At 33.1% G+C, this 18,211-nt stretch overlaps 1 protein-coding gene across 10 annotated transcripts in view; it reads left to right on the forward strand.

Moving 5' to 3' along the window:
* CDK12 (cyclin dependent kinase 12) overlaps window positions 1-18,211 on the forward strand; it is a 72,057-nt gene that overhangs the window by 9,276 nt on the left and 44,570 nt on the right. For all 10 annotated transcript variants that reach the window (XR_013991994.1, XR_013991995.1, XR_013991996.1 and 7 more), the window contains exons 3-8: window positions 2,737-2,913; window positions 3,764-3,903; window positions 4,457-4,627; window positions 8,163-8,352; window positions 13,436-13,492; window positions 13,874-13,975. Coding sequence is in view for 2 of the 10 variants with exons in the window: in XM_081029261.1 (XP_080885387.1) it covers window positions 2,737-2,913; window positions 3,764-3,903; window positions 4,457-4,627; window positions 8,163-8,352; window positions 13,436-13,492; window positions 13,874-13,975 (837 nt within the window). In the remaining 8 variants the exon portion in view is untranslated. The remainder of the gene's footprint in view (window positions 1-2,736; window positions 2,914-3,763; window positions 3,904-4,456; window positions 4,628-8,162; window positions 8,353-13,435; window positions 13,493-13,873; window positions 13,976-18,211) is intronic.

Raw genomic sequence — 18,211 nt, forward strand, 5'->3', positions numbered from 1 at the left:
GTGTGTGTGTGTATGTATGTGTTTGTGTGTATGTGTTTCTGTCTACACTATTCTTAAAGGCTGTTTATTTAAAGTATTGAGCTCTTATAGAAAGGAAAGGATCTATGTGAGCATTCAAATTTGATTTATGATTTTTGCTAATAGAATGCTTGGATCCCATTTTTAATGTATTCAACTCAAATTTTTAATTGAAATTTGTAAAATCACTTTTTAAACAACCTGCTTTAAGGGGAAGAGGATAAATGATCATATTTAAAGTATGCTGTTGAATTTTTTAAATTATGAAGAAATTTTCTTTTTAAATAATTCATATGTAAATTCATATACTTTATTTTTTAACAACAAAGACTTATTAGTTTACATTGTATCTACAGGTTAAATCCCCTCATAATAAATTTCAAGAGACTATCTAGATATTAAAATTTGGGCAGTTCTGGAGCTTGGCAGTTTTTCAAAAAAATTATTATACATGAACATTATGTAACCTATTCACCATCCGTGAATTGTCTACAGGTATAAATGGGGAACCAGAAAATACTGATGTAAAGGTAGATCAGCACTTCCTGTTACTGCATCTTTAAGTAATGACTTAGATTTTCAGTGTCTGCTTCCCTGTTAAACCCTCTCAGCATCCATACGTCCTCCACACTGTATAGAACCATATTTTACTGAGAAACTTCTACTAAAGGCTAACGACCATAATGTTGTTAAGCATTGCAATGTTATGGGCCATCATTATTCCAAGATTTTTGGTACATTGGAATTTTTTGAAATAGGATTTGACGTCTATTCAACTTGTGTGCCCTGAATTGGTAGGATGTACATGTCCTATTAAATACTCTTTCTGGAAATAAGCGTGCTAATAATATGATTTTTTTCAGAAGCAATGTACATTTTCACAGTAGCAAATTATATTTGAATCCATAAAATGAACCTTGGAAAAAAACAAAACCTAAATATAAAAAACATAGACTGAACTTACATGAAATGATGGTGAGAGAATTCAGATACTTTGATTCTAGTGAAGCAAAATCAAGAAATAATGTATTTTTGAATCACAAGGAATTGAAATTTATAAAGAATATTCTGATATTAGTAGTTGAGAAATGAGAAATTTTATTTATCTGAATGTCTTAAAAATTGGGGAAATTTAAAAAAAAATCTATATTGTATCCTGCACTCAAGAGTTTTCTGGTAATGATAGCCTGTGTTCCCAGAGTAGAAAAGTTATAGTGCAAATTATAATGGTGTTGTATGTTCATCTGTGTCAATCATTTAACAGAAAGTTTCAGATGATCATTTTGTACTCCATCAAGATATGGTACAAACTAATTTGGATTCTATTTTTATTTACAAGGATTATAATGATGAAAATTGGTATGAAAGTGGTAGCTTTTGAAGTTGTTTCACACACAGGGCAGCAGTATGCTTCAAAAAGATACATTACAAGGGATAGATTTGTTCTTTAGGGTTGTGGAAGTATTCATGAAAGAATATGTTTCATCGTCTAGGATGTGCTTTTTAAGCCTTTTGTCCCCTGTTGTTATCAACTGCAGGTACCAGGCCTCCAGAAATTAGGACGTTAAACTGAACCAACTTGATAAGAGTAACTATCCATAGGGCTTGTTTTCCCAAGTATTGTTTGGTTCTAGCAAAAATTACAAGCCTACCCAGGCATGTTGTAGCTCAGAGCAAGTTTTGTGAATGGAAACGTAGTGCTCTTGTCACAATCTGCTTTAAAAAGAAAAAAACAATTTTTTTTTTATAACCACTTGTCAGAAAACTGGTTAAGATTCTCAGGTGCTTTTCAACCTTCTGATACTGTGATGGAATAATAAAGGCTTACTATCTAGCATGGTTTTAGTTGTAGGCATGAATTCATATGCCACACTATCTTTTCTGAGGACATGAATGGCACAAAATCCTTCCTTTACTCATAAATAAATTTAGATAGTTTAAAAATTGGATTTGAAAACTGACTTTTCTAATCTATTCCAGAAAAGCCATCCTTTCTTTTTTCCCCACTGACTGCTATAAGTTTTGATTATCATGAGAGACCTGCTACCAGCTGCTTTTAATGATTCTGAAATGGTTGCTTGGACTCTTTCTCCTTAGAGTTTTAGTTTGAAGGTTATTTCTCCATATTGGCTGATCAGGTGTGGTTGCCTTTTGCTTCCAAACCAACAGAATAAATCAGTGTATTTTTTCACTAATTTTGATTTTCAGCTTAGTTGTTTTTCTTACAAAACACTAAACTACTACTTCCTTTTTCTAGATTCTCTCTACATCTTTAGTAATACAGTAGTGTTACATTGTTGAGCTTTCATTCCTTATTTAAATCTCTGCTGGTTAAAATATAGAGTAGGTTTGGTGACTCCTTGAGTTGCAGTAGTACTTTGTGAATTTAAGATGTTTACTTCCTGTATTTTATTTCATCTCAGTAAAAATCCAAATAGAATCTTAGGAAGGGTATTAAAGGAAGAGTTTGTTAAAGTTATACTTACAAGTAATATTCCAAAATTTTCATTGTTTCCTTAGTATAGATTTATTTTTGCAAAATTCAATTATGTTTAACTTTGATAAACTCCATTTTCTTACCTTATATATTGCAGGATTTTTTCCCTTAAAAGTAAAATCTTTGTAATCTTTTAATAGCCAGACGTCATGATTTTTTAAAGTTTTATTTGCATATCCTTCAATTGTGATCTTTTTCTTCTCTCTCTCTCTATTGCTTAGTCCAAAAGAAACTCTACCTTCAAAACCTGTAAAGAAAGAGAAGGAACAAAGGACACGTCACTTGCTCACGGACCTCCCTCTTCCTCCAGAGCTCCCTGGTGGGGATCCATCTCCCCCAGACTCTCCAGAACCAAAGGCAATCACACCACCTCAGCAACCATATAAAAAAAGACCAAAGTGAGTTTTGGGAGGAACCTATCCTTAATTACAGCTTTTATTACAGTAAGGAACCTTTGGGCCTAAATCTCACACTTTTTCTTACAACCCATACCAGTAAGATCATAGAAGATTGAGCCTGATGTATATCTTTTATTTTATTTGAATGGATAAAAACCTACCGAGGAGACCCATTCATCAGCACCCACTGATACCTATCTGTGTTTTTTAGAAAAGCAATAATTTCCCAAATCCAAATATACCACAAACATTGATCCCGTTGTATCTTTTGAGTTCATGTATTTGGTGTATTGAAGACAAAAAAAAAAAAGAAACAAAAAAAACCCCTTTCATTCAGGGTGTGTCAATTATGTATACATTAATGAAAACTTAATAGATGTGGGCTGTTCCCACCCCCCCTTAGTCACATAAATTGCCCTGCCATAAATGTAGTAGAATCTGGGTTTGATCTACTGGTGTTAGCATTCCTCTCTTAATAAAAAGTTACTATTTATTGAGTATATATTATTGCCAAAACTTTATATTTTATTTTCATAATAATCTTATGATGTAGGGATTATTTTTCCATTCTATAGTTGAGAAAGCAAATAGTCAAGAGAAGTCAGAAAATAGCACCAAATGTATTATTTGGTCTTGGTCTTTCTGATGTAAAAAAAAAAATCTGTGTTTTAGCCATTATAAGAGACTGTTTAAACTGTTTATTTCCTATCACTTAATTTCTGCCTTTTTAATAAAGAAACTCATAAAAGATTCAGGAGGCAAAGATAACATCATGAAATAATTGTTTTCTTCTGTGAATAGACAATTTTTTAAAATAATTTTCTTTTTATTTTTGTTTTCCCTTTTTTAGAATTTGTTGTCCTCGTTATGGAGAAAGAAGACAAACAGAAAGTGACTGGGGGAAACGCTGTGTGGACAAGTTTGACATTATTGGGATTATTGGAGAGGGAACCTATGGTCAAGTATATAAAGCCAAGGACAAAGACACGGGTAAGTACTGCCACCAAATACTAGATGTAAGAAGGTTAAAAAGTTAGCAGAACTAATGTTTTAAGTGGATTTAGCAAAAGTAAATTTTGAGTTCTAATTTGGTCTACTAAAGTTACTAAGTAGACTAAAATTTTCCAAAAGAATAGTATAATTATAACTGTTTAAAAACCTTCCGCTTTTTTGTTGTTTATCATAAATGTTTTATGATAAGCTTGCTTGGAATTTAAGAAAGAGTAAAAATGAAATGTGTAAGTTGCTCTTTGTTTGGTAAGGAGTTAGTTCTTGAAGATAAAATAGTTGAATTAGTATATTTTAATAACCAAAATTTTTAGGCCTAACTGAATGTGGAATTTGAAAATTCAAATCTTAAAAAAAATTAAAGATAAGAAAGGGAACTTAGGGATTTATTTTTTAAGATATAAAATTGTCTGGCATAAAGCATTAAAGTAGGCATTAAGCCTGTCTTTCACAACAAGGACATACATTGGCTGGTTCATGATGGTGGCCAAAAAATGCTAATTGATAATGTAACATTTTGAATTGATTGTAACAGGAGAGCTAGTCGCCCTGAAGAAGGTGAGACTAGACAATGAAAAAGAGGGCTTCCCAATCACAGCCATTCGTGAGATCAAAATCCTTCGTCAGCTAATCCACCAAAGTGTTGTTAACATGAAGGAAATTGTCACAGATAAACAAGATGCACTGGATTTCAAGAAGGACAAAGGTACAAGCAAAGAACTATGTTGCTACAGGGTAGACTGGTACATCTTATTTTCCTTTCTTAGCTTGTTTTCCTGTTTTAATTTTTTTTTTTTAACTTTTATTTATTTTAAGTGTGTTTTTCCAGGACCCATCAGCTCCAAGTCAAGTAGTAGTTTCAATCTAGTTGTGGAGGGCACAGCTCACAGTGGCCCTTGTGGGAATTGAACCGGCAACCTTGTTGTTAAGAGCACTGTGCTCTAACCAAATGAGCTAACAGCATGTCCCTGCCTGTTTGAATTTTTTAAGTTTGTACTAAAGTGCAGCTTCCTTCTTGAATCTATACCAGAATTAAGATACTAGTAGATTGCTCTTGTGTTGAGCAGTGCTTATTTTATAAAATGTCCATTCTTCATCAGTGTACTCTTATACTTTTAAAAATCATTATTAATCATTAAAATTAGAGTCTGCTGTAACACCTAATAAGGTCAGTACATAAACAATTATAAGATCCTCTTCCAACCAACATTTTAAAGTCTTTTTTTTTTTTTTTTACAAATTACAATAACAATAATGGAAACTAAAACCCAGATTTATCACTCATTTTTTAAATTTCTTTTTAATTATACTTTCAAACAATATTAGTTTCAGGTGTAAAACAGGGATTTAGACATTTATATACCTTATGAAGTGACCACCATCATAAGTCTAGTAACCAGCTGTCACCATACATAGTTACTATGATATCACTGACCAAATTCCCTATGCTGTATATTGTATCCCCATGACTAATTTTATAATTGACAGCTGATACTTCTTAATCCTCTTTACCTTTTTTTGCCCATCTCCTCACCCCTCTCTTATCTGGCAACCATCAGTAATCTGTATTTGTGAGTTTGTGTCTTACTCTCATTTTTACATCGTCCCTTCTGATTATTGTTCATATGCATTCAATATTTTTAGATAGTTTTGCATTTATATAGTTTAGAATTCAAAATAGGTATTTTTAGAACAATCCTCTTCAGGCACATAGTAGTTTATTTTCCTGGGTGTGTAACTTTTGTCTCTATTTGGAGGGTAAAATTGTTCATTTTTTCCATACTTATGTTTGAAGTAGTTAGTCTACATATGACATTTAACCTACTTTTATTGAAGCAAATCTGAAGGTTTAGACATGGGCAACTGTGAAGAGATGGCACCTGTGAATATAATCTGGGATGTTAAGAGAGAATATAATGGTGGAAGCGTCTTAAGAATATACAAGCTTCCAGTTATACAATAAGTCAGGGGAATGTAATGTATAACATGGGGTATATAGTCAATGATATCATAATAACTGTACAGTGACAGATGGTTACTAGACTTACTGTGGTGATCACTTCATAAAGTATATAAAAGTTGTATTACTATGTTGTACACCTAAAACTAATATAATATTGTATGTCAACTATAGTTAAAAATAAATTTTACAGAAAGAGAAAATAGGATTGAAGTACATAAAATTAGGAGGGTAACTGAAAAAGTTAAGCTGGACTTATTTACAGAGCCCCAAAGATATTAGCAGTAGAGAAGTAGCATTTCTTGAGTTTGGTAAAGTAGTTTTAAAGCAAAAAAAAAAATTCTGCTTATGTAACAGTATTCAGATAAATTTATGAAAGTTAGATCTGCATAGAACTAAATACTAGATTTATTTCTGGGTGTCTTAACTTTTTCTGATTATAAACATAATACAATGTGTAGCTAGTTTCTGTAAAGATGCATAAGAAAATGTCTATTGCTTCTGGAGAGAAACTTCATCCATGCCATTCCGTACTGCTTTAATAATTTACCATGTACTGTTTAAATTCTTTTTAAAAAGAATTTAACCTATTTTTTAAAAAAATAATGTATGGATAGATGTTTTGTGTGTCCATTGTGGAAAAACTGAAAATGTAAAAGAATAAGAAAAAGAAAATGGCAATCACTTCTCTTTCACTCTATCCTAGTATACCACCATCCATAGAAACCCACTGTAGTATTAGCATTTTGGCATATTTCCTTCTAGTACTTTTTATTATATATATTTATTTCAACATAACTAAGATCAAAGTATATTTAGTGTTTATAACTTGTCATAATTCCCCATGTCTTTAACATGTTTTAATGACTGTACATAAAAGTAGATGAATCCAAATTTGCTTCACCCAGTCCCTGTTGAGCAGTTAGTTGCCAGTTAAAAAAAAAAAAAAAAAAAAAAAAAAAATATATATATATATATATATATATATATATATATATATATAATAGCACCGCATTAATCATTTTTGGACATTAATCTTTGCATTTATTATAGATTTATTTCTTAATATAGTTTCTTAGAAGAATTATTTTGTCAAAGGGGTTTTCATATTTAATGTTAGATTGCTTTTTAAGAGAGTAATAATTTATGTCCCATCAGTGAGTGCCCATTTCACTTTATCCTCCCTAGCATTCAGTATATATTTTTAAAAAATTATCATACTGATAAGTGAAGTATGATATTTTGGATTGCATTTCTTGTGTTGAGTTTTTTTCCATGTTTATCAATTTTATTTGCTCTTTTTTGAGTTGTCTTTTTGTGTCCTTTGTCTATTTATCTTTTCAATTTTAGTATTTTTCTTATTAATTTGTATGAAATTGTAGCTACATCTCTCTAAGATATTCCCTTAATGCAGTGGTTCTTAACTTTTTTGGAGTCATGGACCTCTTTAAACATGGATCCATTTTTCAAAGAAATACCTTTAAAATGTTGCATACTGTTTCAGAGAGTTTGAAAAGTCCTTTAAGCCTACCACCCAGATTAAGAATCCTTGCGTTTATGCTACTGAGACAGACTTTTAGACTGGATAGTTCAATGTCTAACTAGGTCTAGTATTTCTTATGTTACGATATTTATCTCTATCACACACCCTGTCGAAAATGGAATGATAGTGTGGATTTCAAATCTTTTACAGTTTTCTTGGTGTACTTCCCCTTTTATCTACTTCTAAATTTAGGGCGTTTAATTGGATGATTCACCTTTCAATTCTTAAAATACTATAAATTTCACTAATCAGTTATACTGAATAGATCATACTGCCCTGGCATATTAATGTGTGTCCTATTTACTAAGGTAAAGACTTCTACAGAAGTAGTCACAGACAATATGTAAAAAATGCACATGGTTGTGTGTTACAAATAAAACTTTATTTACAACAGACAAGCAGACTGGATTTGGCCCAAGGTCTGTAATTTGCCAACTGACTTAGATCATAAAAGATTAATAATACAACCTGATCAGCACAGTTGTCTGCCTCAAGATATAAATAGTCCAAAGAGCACTGAACTAGGAGTCAGAAGATTAACTCAAATAGTAGTTCTGTTATTATTAGAAAGGGCAAGTTATTCAACTACTCTAAGTTTCAGTTTCTTCATCTGTAAAATTAAGCTGTGGTTCCAGAGAGCCTTCTGGTCATCTCCAAAATTATATTAAAATTTGAGGCATTGTCATTTAATACTCCTTTTTCTCGTTTTTAATTTTTTTTTTTTTTCATCTTGCATAGGTGCCTTTTACCTTGTATTTGAGTATATGGACCATGACTTAATGGGACTGTTAGAATCTGGTTTGGTGCACTTTTCTGAGGACCATATCAAGTCATTCATGAAACAGCTAATGGAAGGATTGGATTACTGTCACAAAAAGAATTTCCTGCATCGAGATATTAAGTGTTCTAACATTTTGCTGAACAACAGGTAATTTAGTAAAATCAAATGAGGATAAGCATTTTCTTCCTCTCTTCTGACCGACCCTCTTAGTTTCAGCTAGTTAATTGGGGTTATAGGTAAACTCAATAATGCCTTTTTTTGCATTTACATATATCTGATGTTTATACCTTAGGAACAACTTATTATAGGGGTATCCTGATCAGCAGAGTGCACACTTATTGTTAATAAGGAATTAACAGAGGTAGAATTGTAAAGTTTTTTTAATTGCAAACATTTTAGGAAATCACACCTTACAGGCATATTCAGGTAGCTTTTTGCCATAGCTAGTAAATAATATTGTGGTCCTAGGCAAATTGAGATAGACATTGAGATCTTAGTGAAACTCTCCCTTGGTTAGTGGGGAGAAATGTGCTTGCTCTTTTAGGTGCTTTTGGGACTTTCTCAGTTACCGAATTTCATAGTAAACACAGGTGTAGCAGGTGATTGACCTGTCTGCCCAGCACCAGGTCTTAATAATGTAGACAAACATGAGTTTGGTGATGACAGTGTTAATTCTTCAGACGTTTTTATCACCTATGTTCTTCCTCTCTGGCTATTTGCCTAAACTGCATTGGTGATATCAGATGTATTATATATTATGCGCACTAGTCTTTGGTGATAGCCCCGTCTATTGAGGAATAAAAAGTAAGTCTGGTACCATTGAAATCAGGCCAGTGTTTACTTGTTTAGGAAATTGGGCTGTTTACAGCCATCTTTGATACACCCATTGTTTTAAATATTTCTGTTCAATTATATTTGATAAACATTATCTAGATAGGAACATGGAATGATTATGACATATTTTTTATCTTTGTGGATTGTGGTGACCAACCATCCAGGGTTGCCCAGGACTGTCTTAGTTTTAGCACTAAAAGTTCCACGTGGCATGGCTGGCCACTGGAGAGCTCAGAGTTTAGTAGGGTAGCTAAACAAATAAATTGCTCAATTCAGTGAACATTTATTAAGCCCATTTTTTTCCTTGAATTTGGGAGCACCTGGGAAGATGCAGTCTTGAGGAAATGAATAGGAATTTACCAGAAAGACTGACAACTGAGGGTTAAGTTTCTAGGCAAAAGATATTGCATAGAGAAAAGCACATAAATGTGAAAATAATATGTCTGGAAAACTGTAAATAGTCATTATTGCTAGGGCAAGAATGGCGAAGCCAGACAGTTGCAAGGAGCCAATTTAAGGATCTTGTATACGTCACTAAGGAGCTTAAACTTTATATGTGGCAGCCATTAAAGGGTATTGGCTTGGTTAGTTCTGTTTTTAAATTAAGAATCAGTTCATTTTAAATTTTAAAATATATAAAATGTATATATTTGTACTTAAATATCTTTATGAGACGGAGCATGATGTTAAGAGATTATTCCTTTCTGTTGCTATCTCTTTGACCCACAATTCTCATTAAAGCTGGGTATGGTTAATCTACATCCATAGTAATAAGACTTCTAGAATTTAATGATGGCTGTCATTAACTCCTGGACTATAGTATTTATATACATTTAATATAGCTTTCTGGAGGATAGCTTTCTGGATTATAGTATTAATAAACATTTTTCTGGTCCTTTTGCTCCTCTGTGGGGGGTGTCTCAGGCCAGGAAGTAACTGCATTCCTGCTTGGTGTCCTTTCTGGTGGGTCAAGCCTCTTTCTGTCCCTGACTTCCCATATTCAGGGAGCTAAGCAGGATGCAGGAGTCTCATGATCTAGCCTGATCCATCCAGCCTCTGCTCTTGCCCATTTAGTTCTGTCTACACACAGACTTCTGGGTGAGATGGCCTAGAGAGAATGGTAAGAAGTCCTGAGCTATACAAGGAAGAGAAAGCAGATGATGAGAGGGACAGGAGAGTAGGGTTGGGCTCCATGATGTTCATAATATTTTAATTATACAACTATAAATGTGATCAAATCATTGTAGGTAGACACAATTAGTCTGTTTCACTAAATGGTCACTATATGGGGTATAGACTGGAGGCAAGGAGACCTATTAAGATTAAGAACATTGTAATTAATATGTGCTTGAACTAGCCAAGACATTGCTGATGGAGATGGACAGGATGGACTTGGTAGATCAATAAACTTTGATGACGAAGTGAATGGTAGGGAATGAAAGAAAGTGCTTTAAGATACCTCACAGATTTCTGATGAGAAACTTGCTAGGTGGGTGGCACTATGGTTAATATAAGGATTATGGAAAGAAGAGCAGGATGGGTGGGATGAAGAGTAAATCCCTTTTGGATATGTCTTGCATATCCCGGTTAGTGATACCTAATAGGCATATGGTCACATGGGAGTTCCAAACTAGCATTATGGATTCAGGAGTTATCAAGCATAGAAAAGATGTCAAGATGGAATTCAAAGAGATGGTCAGAGAAAGTAGAAGAAAATAAATCATAAATGCAAAATAGGCAAGTTTAAGAAGTGAGTGATCATAGATGTAAGATGATGCAGACAGAGTATAAGATCTAATAAGAGAATATGAAAATTAAAAGGTCAGTGGTAACAGTGTGGGCTAAGTGGGTGGGGTAGCACAGTAGGAAGGTGATGGGTAGGTGTGTCTTTAATTTTTTTTTAATTTTTCTGTTTTTATTTTTTATTTAAGGATGCAGAGGATATTTGAGCATATTTAAGCATATTTGAGCATATTTAAATACTACGGGAAAAGAAAATCAATAGAGAGGGAGACATTGAAGACTCAGGAAAGAACCAAAATAATTTAAAGGAGCAAGGTTCTAGAGATAGGATCAAGGCCACAGGAGGCAATAGCCTCACTTGTAGGTATTGATTGTCCTTGAACAAGAAGAGATTGACACACTTGTTCTGTAGTTGAAGGAAAAGAAGGAAGGGAGGTTATAGATGCAAAAAATTTAGAGGTGAAAGAGGATGTTAAGTAACTCACCTGATGACTTCTGCTTTCAATGAAAGTCATTTACTGAGAGTGAGAGGGGGAGGGGATGGATTACGAAATTTGCTAGGTGCTGGTGATGTTTAAGTCTAGCCGAATTTTCCATAACTATATATACCTGTTGCCATTTTAACTTTGAGTCCTACTGTATGCCTTGAATCTTGAATCACCTCAGACTCTCAGAGTGAGAGAGATGCCAAGAAATTTGAGAAACCCTTTTTGTCTCCATAGGGCTCAAGTCAGCTACTGTTTTACTTTTTGCTTTTCTCAGAATTTGCTTATAAATTGAACTTCAAAATGTAATGATATTTGAGGAAAGTGGGTAAGATGCCTTCACTAAGAATGATAAGGACTGATTTCATGTAAAATTTTGTAGTTACAGGCTTACCTCAGAGATACTGCGAGTTTGGTTCCAGCCCACAGCAATAAAGCAAATATCACAATAGAGCAAGACACAAATTTGGTTTCCCAGTACACATAAAAGTTATGTTAACACCATACTGTAGTCTATTGAGTGCAACAGCATTTAAAAAGAAACGATGTACATACCTTAATTTAAAAATATTTTGTTGCTAAAAAATGCTAATCATTATCTGAGCCTTCAGTGAGTCCTAATTTTTTTTGCTGTTGGGGAATCTTGCCTCCATGCTGATAAAAGCGCAATATAGCAAAGCATAATAAAACAAGTTATGCCTGTAGTAGTTACCTTGTTTTACTATTGTGTCCCATTGCTAATATTTTGAGGAGCAACTCCTAGCATATCCTCTTTTTTTCTATCTTATTTTTCTGCCTGATCTGAGCTATCATGCACCTGAGATATCCCCCATTCCTTAAAAAAGAGTGAGCTGGCGTTTCACTCCCCAAGAGATGTAAATACAAGATGTAAATGTAAATAAATAGGCTACATAAGAATTTAGATAAATATGATTAATCCAAAATTGTTAATAAATGGTTTTTAAATAGTTTCCCAACATTTTGTGTTGCAGTTTATTAAAAATACTACTTGACAGCACTATCAAAGAGAATACTTAGAGTGAAACATGGGTGTGATCCCTTGGAGGGAGTGGTTCTTGAAGTATGGTTCTCAGACCAGCAGCTTTGGCACCACCTGTGGCTTGTTAGAAATTCAGATTTATGGGCTGTGACCTTAGTGATTCAGCACCTCTGGGAATGGGGTCCAGGAAATGTTTAACAAGCTTTCCAGGTGATTTTTATTTCATATTAAAGTTTGAGACCCCTCTAAGGCCATAGTTATATATCCTGGTATAAGAAGTGATGGCAGTAGGTTAGTAGAAGGGGCCTCATTCATCATAATGATTGTTTGCTCAGATCAAAGCTATGTTCCCTATTTGAAAAAAGTCTGTTAATAGCCACATTGTTGTTTACTTTTTTTAAATCAAAATTTTCATAACAAAAATTGAGATAATATAATTAATAATGCATATACAGTTAACATTTTACTATATTTGCTCCCTTTTAATTTTTCTGCTTGAGTTAAAATAAATTACAGACATCATTACATTTGACCCTAAATACTCCAACAAAATTAATTGTTACCTACTATCTTCTGTCACTCAGTCCATATGTTACATTTTTTCAGTTGTCAAAAATGTCTTTTGTACATACCTAGTTTGTTCAAACCAGAATCAGTCAAGGATTATGAATTGGATTTGTTGATAGGCCTCTTAAATCTCTTTTTTTTTAAATTTTTAAATTTAAATTTAATTTTTAAATTAAATTTATTGGGGTGACAATGGTTAGTAAAATTACATAGGTTTCAAGTGAACAGTTCTATAATACATCATCTGTATATCACATTGTAAATCTCTTAATCTAGAACAGCTCCTTTCTTTCTTCCCCAACAATAAGTATTTAGTCTTGCAGGTTCTAGCTACTGTTATTTGCCAAGAAATTAAATAAATATTTAGTTGAGTCAAATACAAAATTACAGTAGTTGTCAAAAAAACCCAAAAAACCCTGAGGCTTTGTAAACTGGAGTAGTCAAAAGAGGCTTACTCTGGGAGAGTGATCATTAATAGAACTAAGAGAACAGAGGTTAAAATTCATTTTTACAGATCCTTTAACTCATAAATTAGCACTTTTTAGGTGTAATTTGGAGGTTGCTGTTGTTACTTAAGAAAATAATTATTTTTGTTTTACAGTGGGCAAATCAAACTAGCAGATTTTGGACTTGCTCGACTCTATAACTCTGAAGAGAGGTGAGGCATTCATCAAAATTACATGTGGGAAATAGGAAAGAATCCTTTTTTATTCTTGGAAACCCTAGTGTCCTATAAGATGCAATAACTGTCAGAGTTCCCTGATTTTCTAAATGTGTTACCATCTAGATTGTAGACAGTAAATTTTATCTAAATTCCTGAATCAGCCTTAGATTGAAATAAATAGACCCAAATTGGAATGGAAGTTATTTCTTCATTTCCTACTTCTGCCCAGTTTACTTTTGAACTATTAGGTTGCTGTGGAGCTGTTTTGATAATCCCATCTTTAATTGGTAGATATTTCTGATTGTATTTAAGTGTACAAGTATTTTGCATCAGAAGCCATTTAAAGGTATGTCATGATTATTTTTTATATTTCAGTCGCCCTTATACAAACAAAGTCATTACTCTGTGGTACCGACCTCCAGAACTTCTGCTAGGAGAGGAGCGTTACACACCAGCCATTGATGTTTGGAGCTGTGGGTAAGGCTCCCTTCATTTCTTTCGTTTGTAACTCACATATTGTTGAACTTGTACACTGTTTTCTCTGTACATTGACCTTTTGCAGCTTTTCTTTAAGTTCAAAAGGATGGGGATAAACTTTTAGGCAAATTTCAGAGAAATCTGAATATTTCTTAATATCAGAGACACTTTTTTAATATTTCATCAATTGTCTTTTTTCTCTTTTAACATAGTTTAAATTGGAATCCAAATACGTTCAAATAAGGTCCATAGATTGCAGTTGATTATCTCAAGTCTTTTAATTATGGATTATCCCTCCATCTCTCTTGGGTCCCCTTATAATTTTCTTAGAAGAAACAGTGTCATTTGTCCTATAGAGTTTTCCACAGTCTGGATTTTGCTAATTGCACCCTCGTGATGTTTTTTTAGCATGCTTCTCTGTCCCTTTTATTTCCTGTAAATTGTAGGTGAATTCAGGTTTGAGTCCCAATCGCCCACTGACTCTGAAACTACTTTACAGGTGGTTTTGACTACTTCTGACAGATTATATAGTCAATAGTATGTCAAAGTTGGGTGTGGGAGGCAGTGAAAGCCTCTGCCCAGAGTACAGGCAATAACTGGGTACATTATCTGTAAAGAGTTTAAAAACAATAAAATAATTCACTACAAATTAGTCTGCTTTTAATTATCACCTTATACAGGCAGTTCTAAACAATGTCTGATAAAATACTTATCCCTATCAGGGCAGATTTACGCATACACATACCACTTTACATAATATTTAATTGTCTCTTTTTGAAATGTTATCAGCTGTTAATGATCCCCATCCATTAATTCATTTGTGGTTGTTTTGTGATGGTGACATTCTAATTATATCATTCCTTCCTGGAATAAAAATAACTTACCTATTTGGCTAACTGTAGGTACCAGTGATATGGAAAAAGTCGGGATAAAGGTTTAATTCTTTCATGTTATTTACCAGTTTTCAAGATAATGAGGTAGTTTCCTAACATCCTCCAAAGAGGACCAAAGAGAGGGGTTTTGGGGTTTGTTTTTTAGTTTCATTATGAACTCATGGATATATTTGAAGTGTTTTAATCTATTATGATTAATTCCTGTTCAAACTTTCCAGTTTTTGGCCAGTAGGAGTTTATTCAAGTTAATTCTTGAGTCCTTTTGATAAAACCATAGTAATCTTGGATTGCCTTCCTTGTTTTCTGGTTCCAGGCTTATCCTGTTCATTTTCTGCCCCAGAACTGGTATCAGCCATTTCTCTAAGGACTCTTTGTTCCTTTCAGTGGAAAATGATATTTACAATTTTTGTTTGTTAGGAGCATAGACATTTTCAGTAGGCCATGTTTATTAATTGTTTCTTAATGCTGTATGATTTATGTGTAATACACTGTCCTTGGGCTCCATGCTTTAGAATTCTGACATACATGCTTGCCAGTGGAGTATATCATTCCCCCCCCCCCCTTATTCTTTAACTTTATTAATGTCATTCTTTAAAAGGAGCACTGTGGGGGTTTTATTTCAAAATTCAAAAGAGTGAGGGAAAAGAGCATAATTTCTGTGGTAGCCTACCCAACTCAAATAAAGCTTTAGTTAAATTTTACTGACTCAAGCTGGGTGTGTTTGTGTTCTGGACTATTTGCTTTTCAACAGTGTTAGCATTTAAATTGTCACAAGTAGGCTCTCAAGTTAACGCCCCATTAAGATGTACAGGGAAAGTTCATAGCTCTGTTGGTACTATTAATTCAGTCTCTGCAACCTGCCACCTTAGTGCAGTAGCAAAGTGTTGATTACATAACAATGTCTTCCCCAACAAATTGAAATCTAAAAAAAACCATACACACAATTGGAAATTAAAATTATAGAAAAGTAGGTTTTCTTTAAAGGCCAGTGACTCATTGAATTGAGATTTTGACTTCTGATGTGAACTTACTACTTTGGTGATCCATGGTAGTCTCTGAAGATATTTTTGTAGCAAGTTTTTTTCAGAGAATTGCTGGAGCAGTTCAGTTTGAAAATCAGGGAATAAGTTAGAAAGACTATTATAACAAATTATACCTAGAGTCTGAAAGCCCAACTTTTTTTTTTTTTTGGTCTCTTATTTTACCAGTTGTGACAGCACTGTATTTGGAATTTGATTTGGCAGTTAATATTGGAAACAATTAAATTTTATTTTCACTTTTTTCTAATCTCTGGAGGTTTGAGAGAATGTTAGAAGAATTTGTCATTTGAGATTAACAAATGTTAATAGAAATGTGCTAATAATAACTAAGAGCTACGTCTGTTTTGCTTTTTCAGATTTAGTTAAGCAAAATAATTTCAAAGTGAAACTATATAAACATTGGTTTTGTGAGCATTTGTGAATAAATTTCATTTGAAAGCACAGGCTAGAGAAGAGATTCTTTGTTCATTTTTTTCTTTCCCGTCTTCTTAAAAAATGAAATATTTCACACAATAAAAAAGTATAAAATATTCATATATTTTTTTCATTTTTTTAAGTTTATTTTGAAATAATTTGAAATGTACGGAAAAATTACTAGAATAGTACAAAGAACTTTAGTATAGCCTTTATCTAGATTCACTATTTTAACCTTTTGAGATATCGAATATATATTTAAAGTGTACATATTGTATACGCCAGTGAAAACCATCACCACAACCAAGATTCTATCTCCAAAAGTTTCCGTGTGCTCCTTTGTATTCTTTTTTCTGTCCACACCATCCCATTCTCAGGCAGTCACTATTCTGCTTTCTATCACTATTGATTAGGGTTTCCAGGTGCGAATTCCCTCCCGTTCTCAGGAATTTTTTTTCGCTTTCCCATTCCTGAATCCCGAGATATAAACTGTTTTCTGTTCTCCACGATGAATCGTTTCCACAGTGTCGGCCTATACTACCAACCACCTGGGTTCAAGGAGCCAATTTTCCCAATTTCCCAACCAGCTTTTCTCAGGATTCAAGAACCGGAAAGCAGAAAAAAATTCCTGAGAATGGGCTGGAATTCCCGCCTGGAAATCCTACTATTGATTGATTTCCATTTCTAGAATTTTATATGAATGTAATCATACAGTATATGCTTTTTTCCCTCTTGCATCTTTTACTCAGCATAATTATTTTGAGATTCATTCACAGTAGAGTTACTCATTTTTAACATCTTGCCACATTTGCTTTTATATTCATATATGTATATTTGTGTGTATATGTATCATACAACATATAATTTATACATAGAGTAAAATGTGTGTGTTTATAAATATACTACATATTTTTTCCGTAACTAGTTGAAAGTAGTTGTATATGTCATGCTCCTTTCCCTCTTAATTAATGTACATTTCTTAAGAACAAAGATATTTTCTTAAATAAGCACAGTACAATTATCAAATTCAGGAAATTTAACAGTGATACACTATTTTTATTTAATAGTGTATCGTATTCTTATTTTATCAGCACCCTAATAATGTCCTGGAAATAATACCTCGCCTGATAAAGGATTCAATCCAGTATCATATATTTAGTTGCCATTCTTTAACCTGAAACAGTTCCTTAGCCTTTCTTTGTCCTTCATGGTATATTTTCATTTTTGAAAAATATAGACCAATTACTGAATAGGTTCAGGTTATGAGTTTTTGTCTGAAATACTTCATAAGTGTTCTTTTCAAGGTATCACATTTGTACTTAACATCAACCCCGTTTGCCTCTTATTGGTGATGTTAATTTTGGTCACTTGGTTGAGGTGTTGTCTTTTTCCTCCCACTAAATATTACTAATTTCCCTTTTGTAATTAAGTAATTTGGAAACTACATAAATACGTCAATATAGTTTTGAAAGGCCTTTTCAAAATGGTAAAGGTGTTTAAGCATAGTGTATCTGAAAATCCTATTGAAACTGATCTTGGCTGATGACAATAAACTTTTTTTTGTTTGTTTTACAAATATGGTGCCAAAAGGGCTATAGTATGGTGCACATTCTACAGAGCAGACAAATGAGAAAGCTAATATTCTCTTTATAGGAACTACTGAGCATCCTTGTAAAATTGAAGTGTGGGTTTTTTAGTCTTTTGTTATTTCCTTAACTTACAATGGAATTGATGGAAAAGGTCTTTTGACTCCCTTTTTCTGCTTATATATAGACTCTCCTTTATAGGTGGCAAAAGTTTGATGTACTAGTAAATTTAAACCCTTTATACTGTATTTTCACTTTAAGAAACATTTTCTTTTGTGAAACTCAAACACTACAGTTTTGGGC

This window comes from Rhinolophus hipposideros (assembly GCF_964194185.1).
Source record: "Rhinolophus hipposideros genome assembly, chromosome: 20".
NCBI lineage: Eukaryota > Metazoa > Chordata > Mammalia > Chiroptera > Rhinolophidae > Rhinolophus > Rhinolophus hipposideros.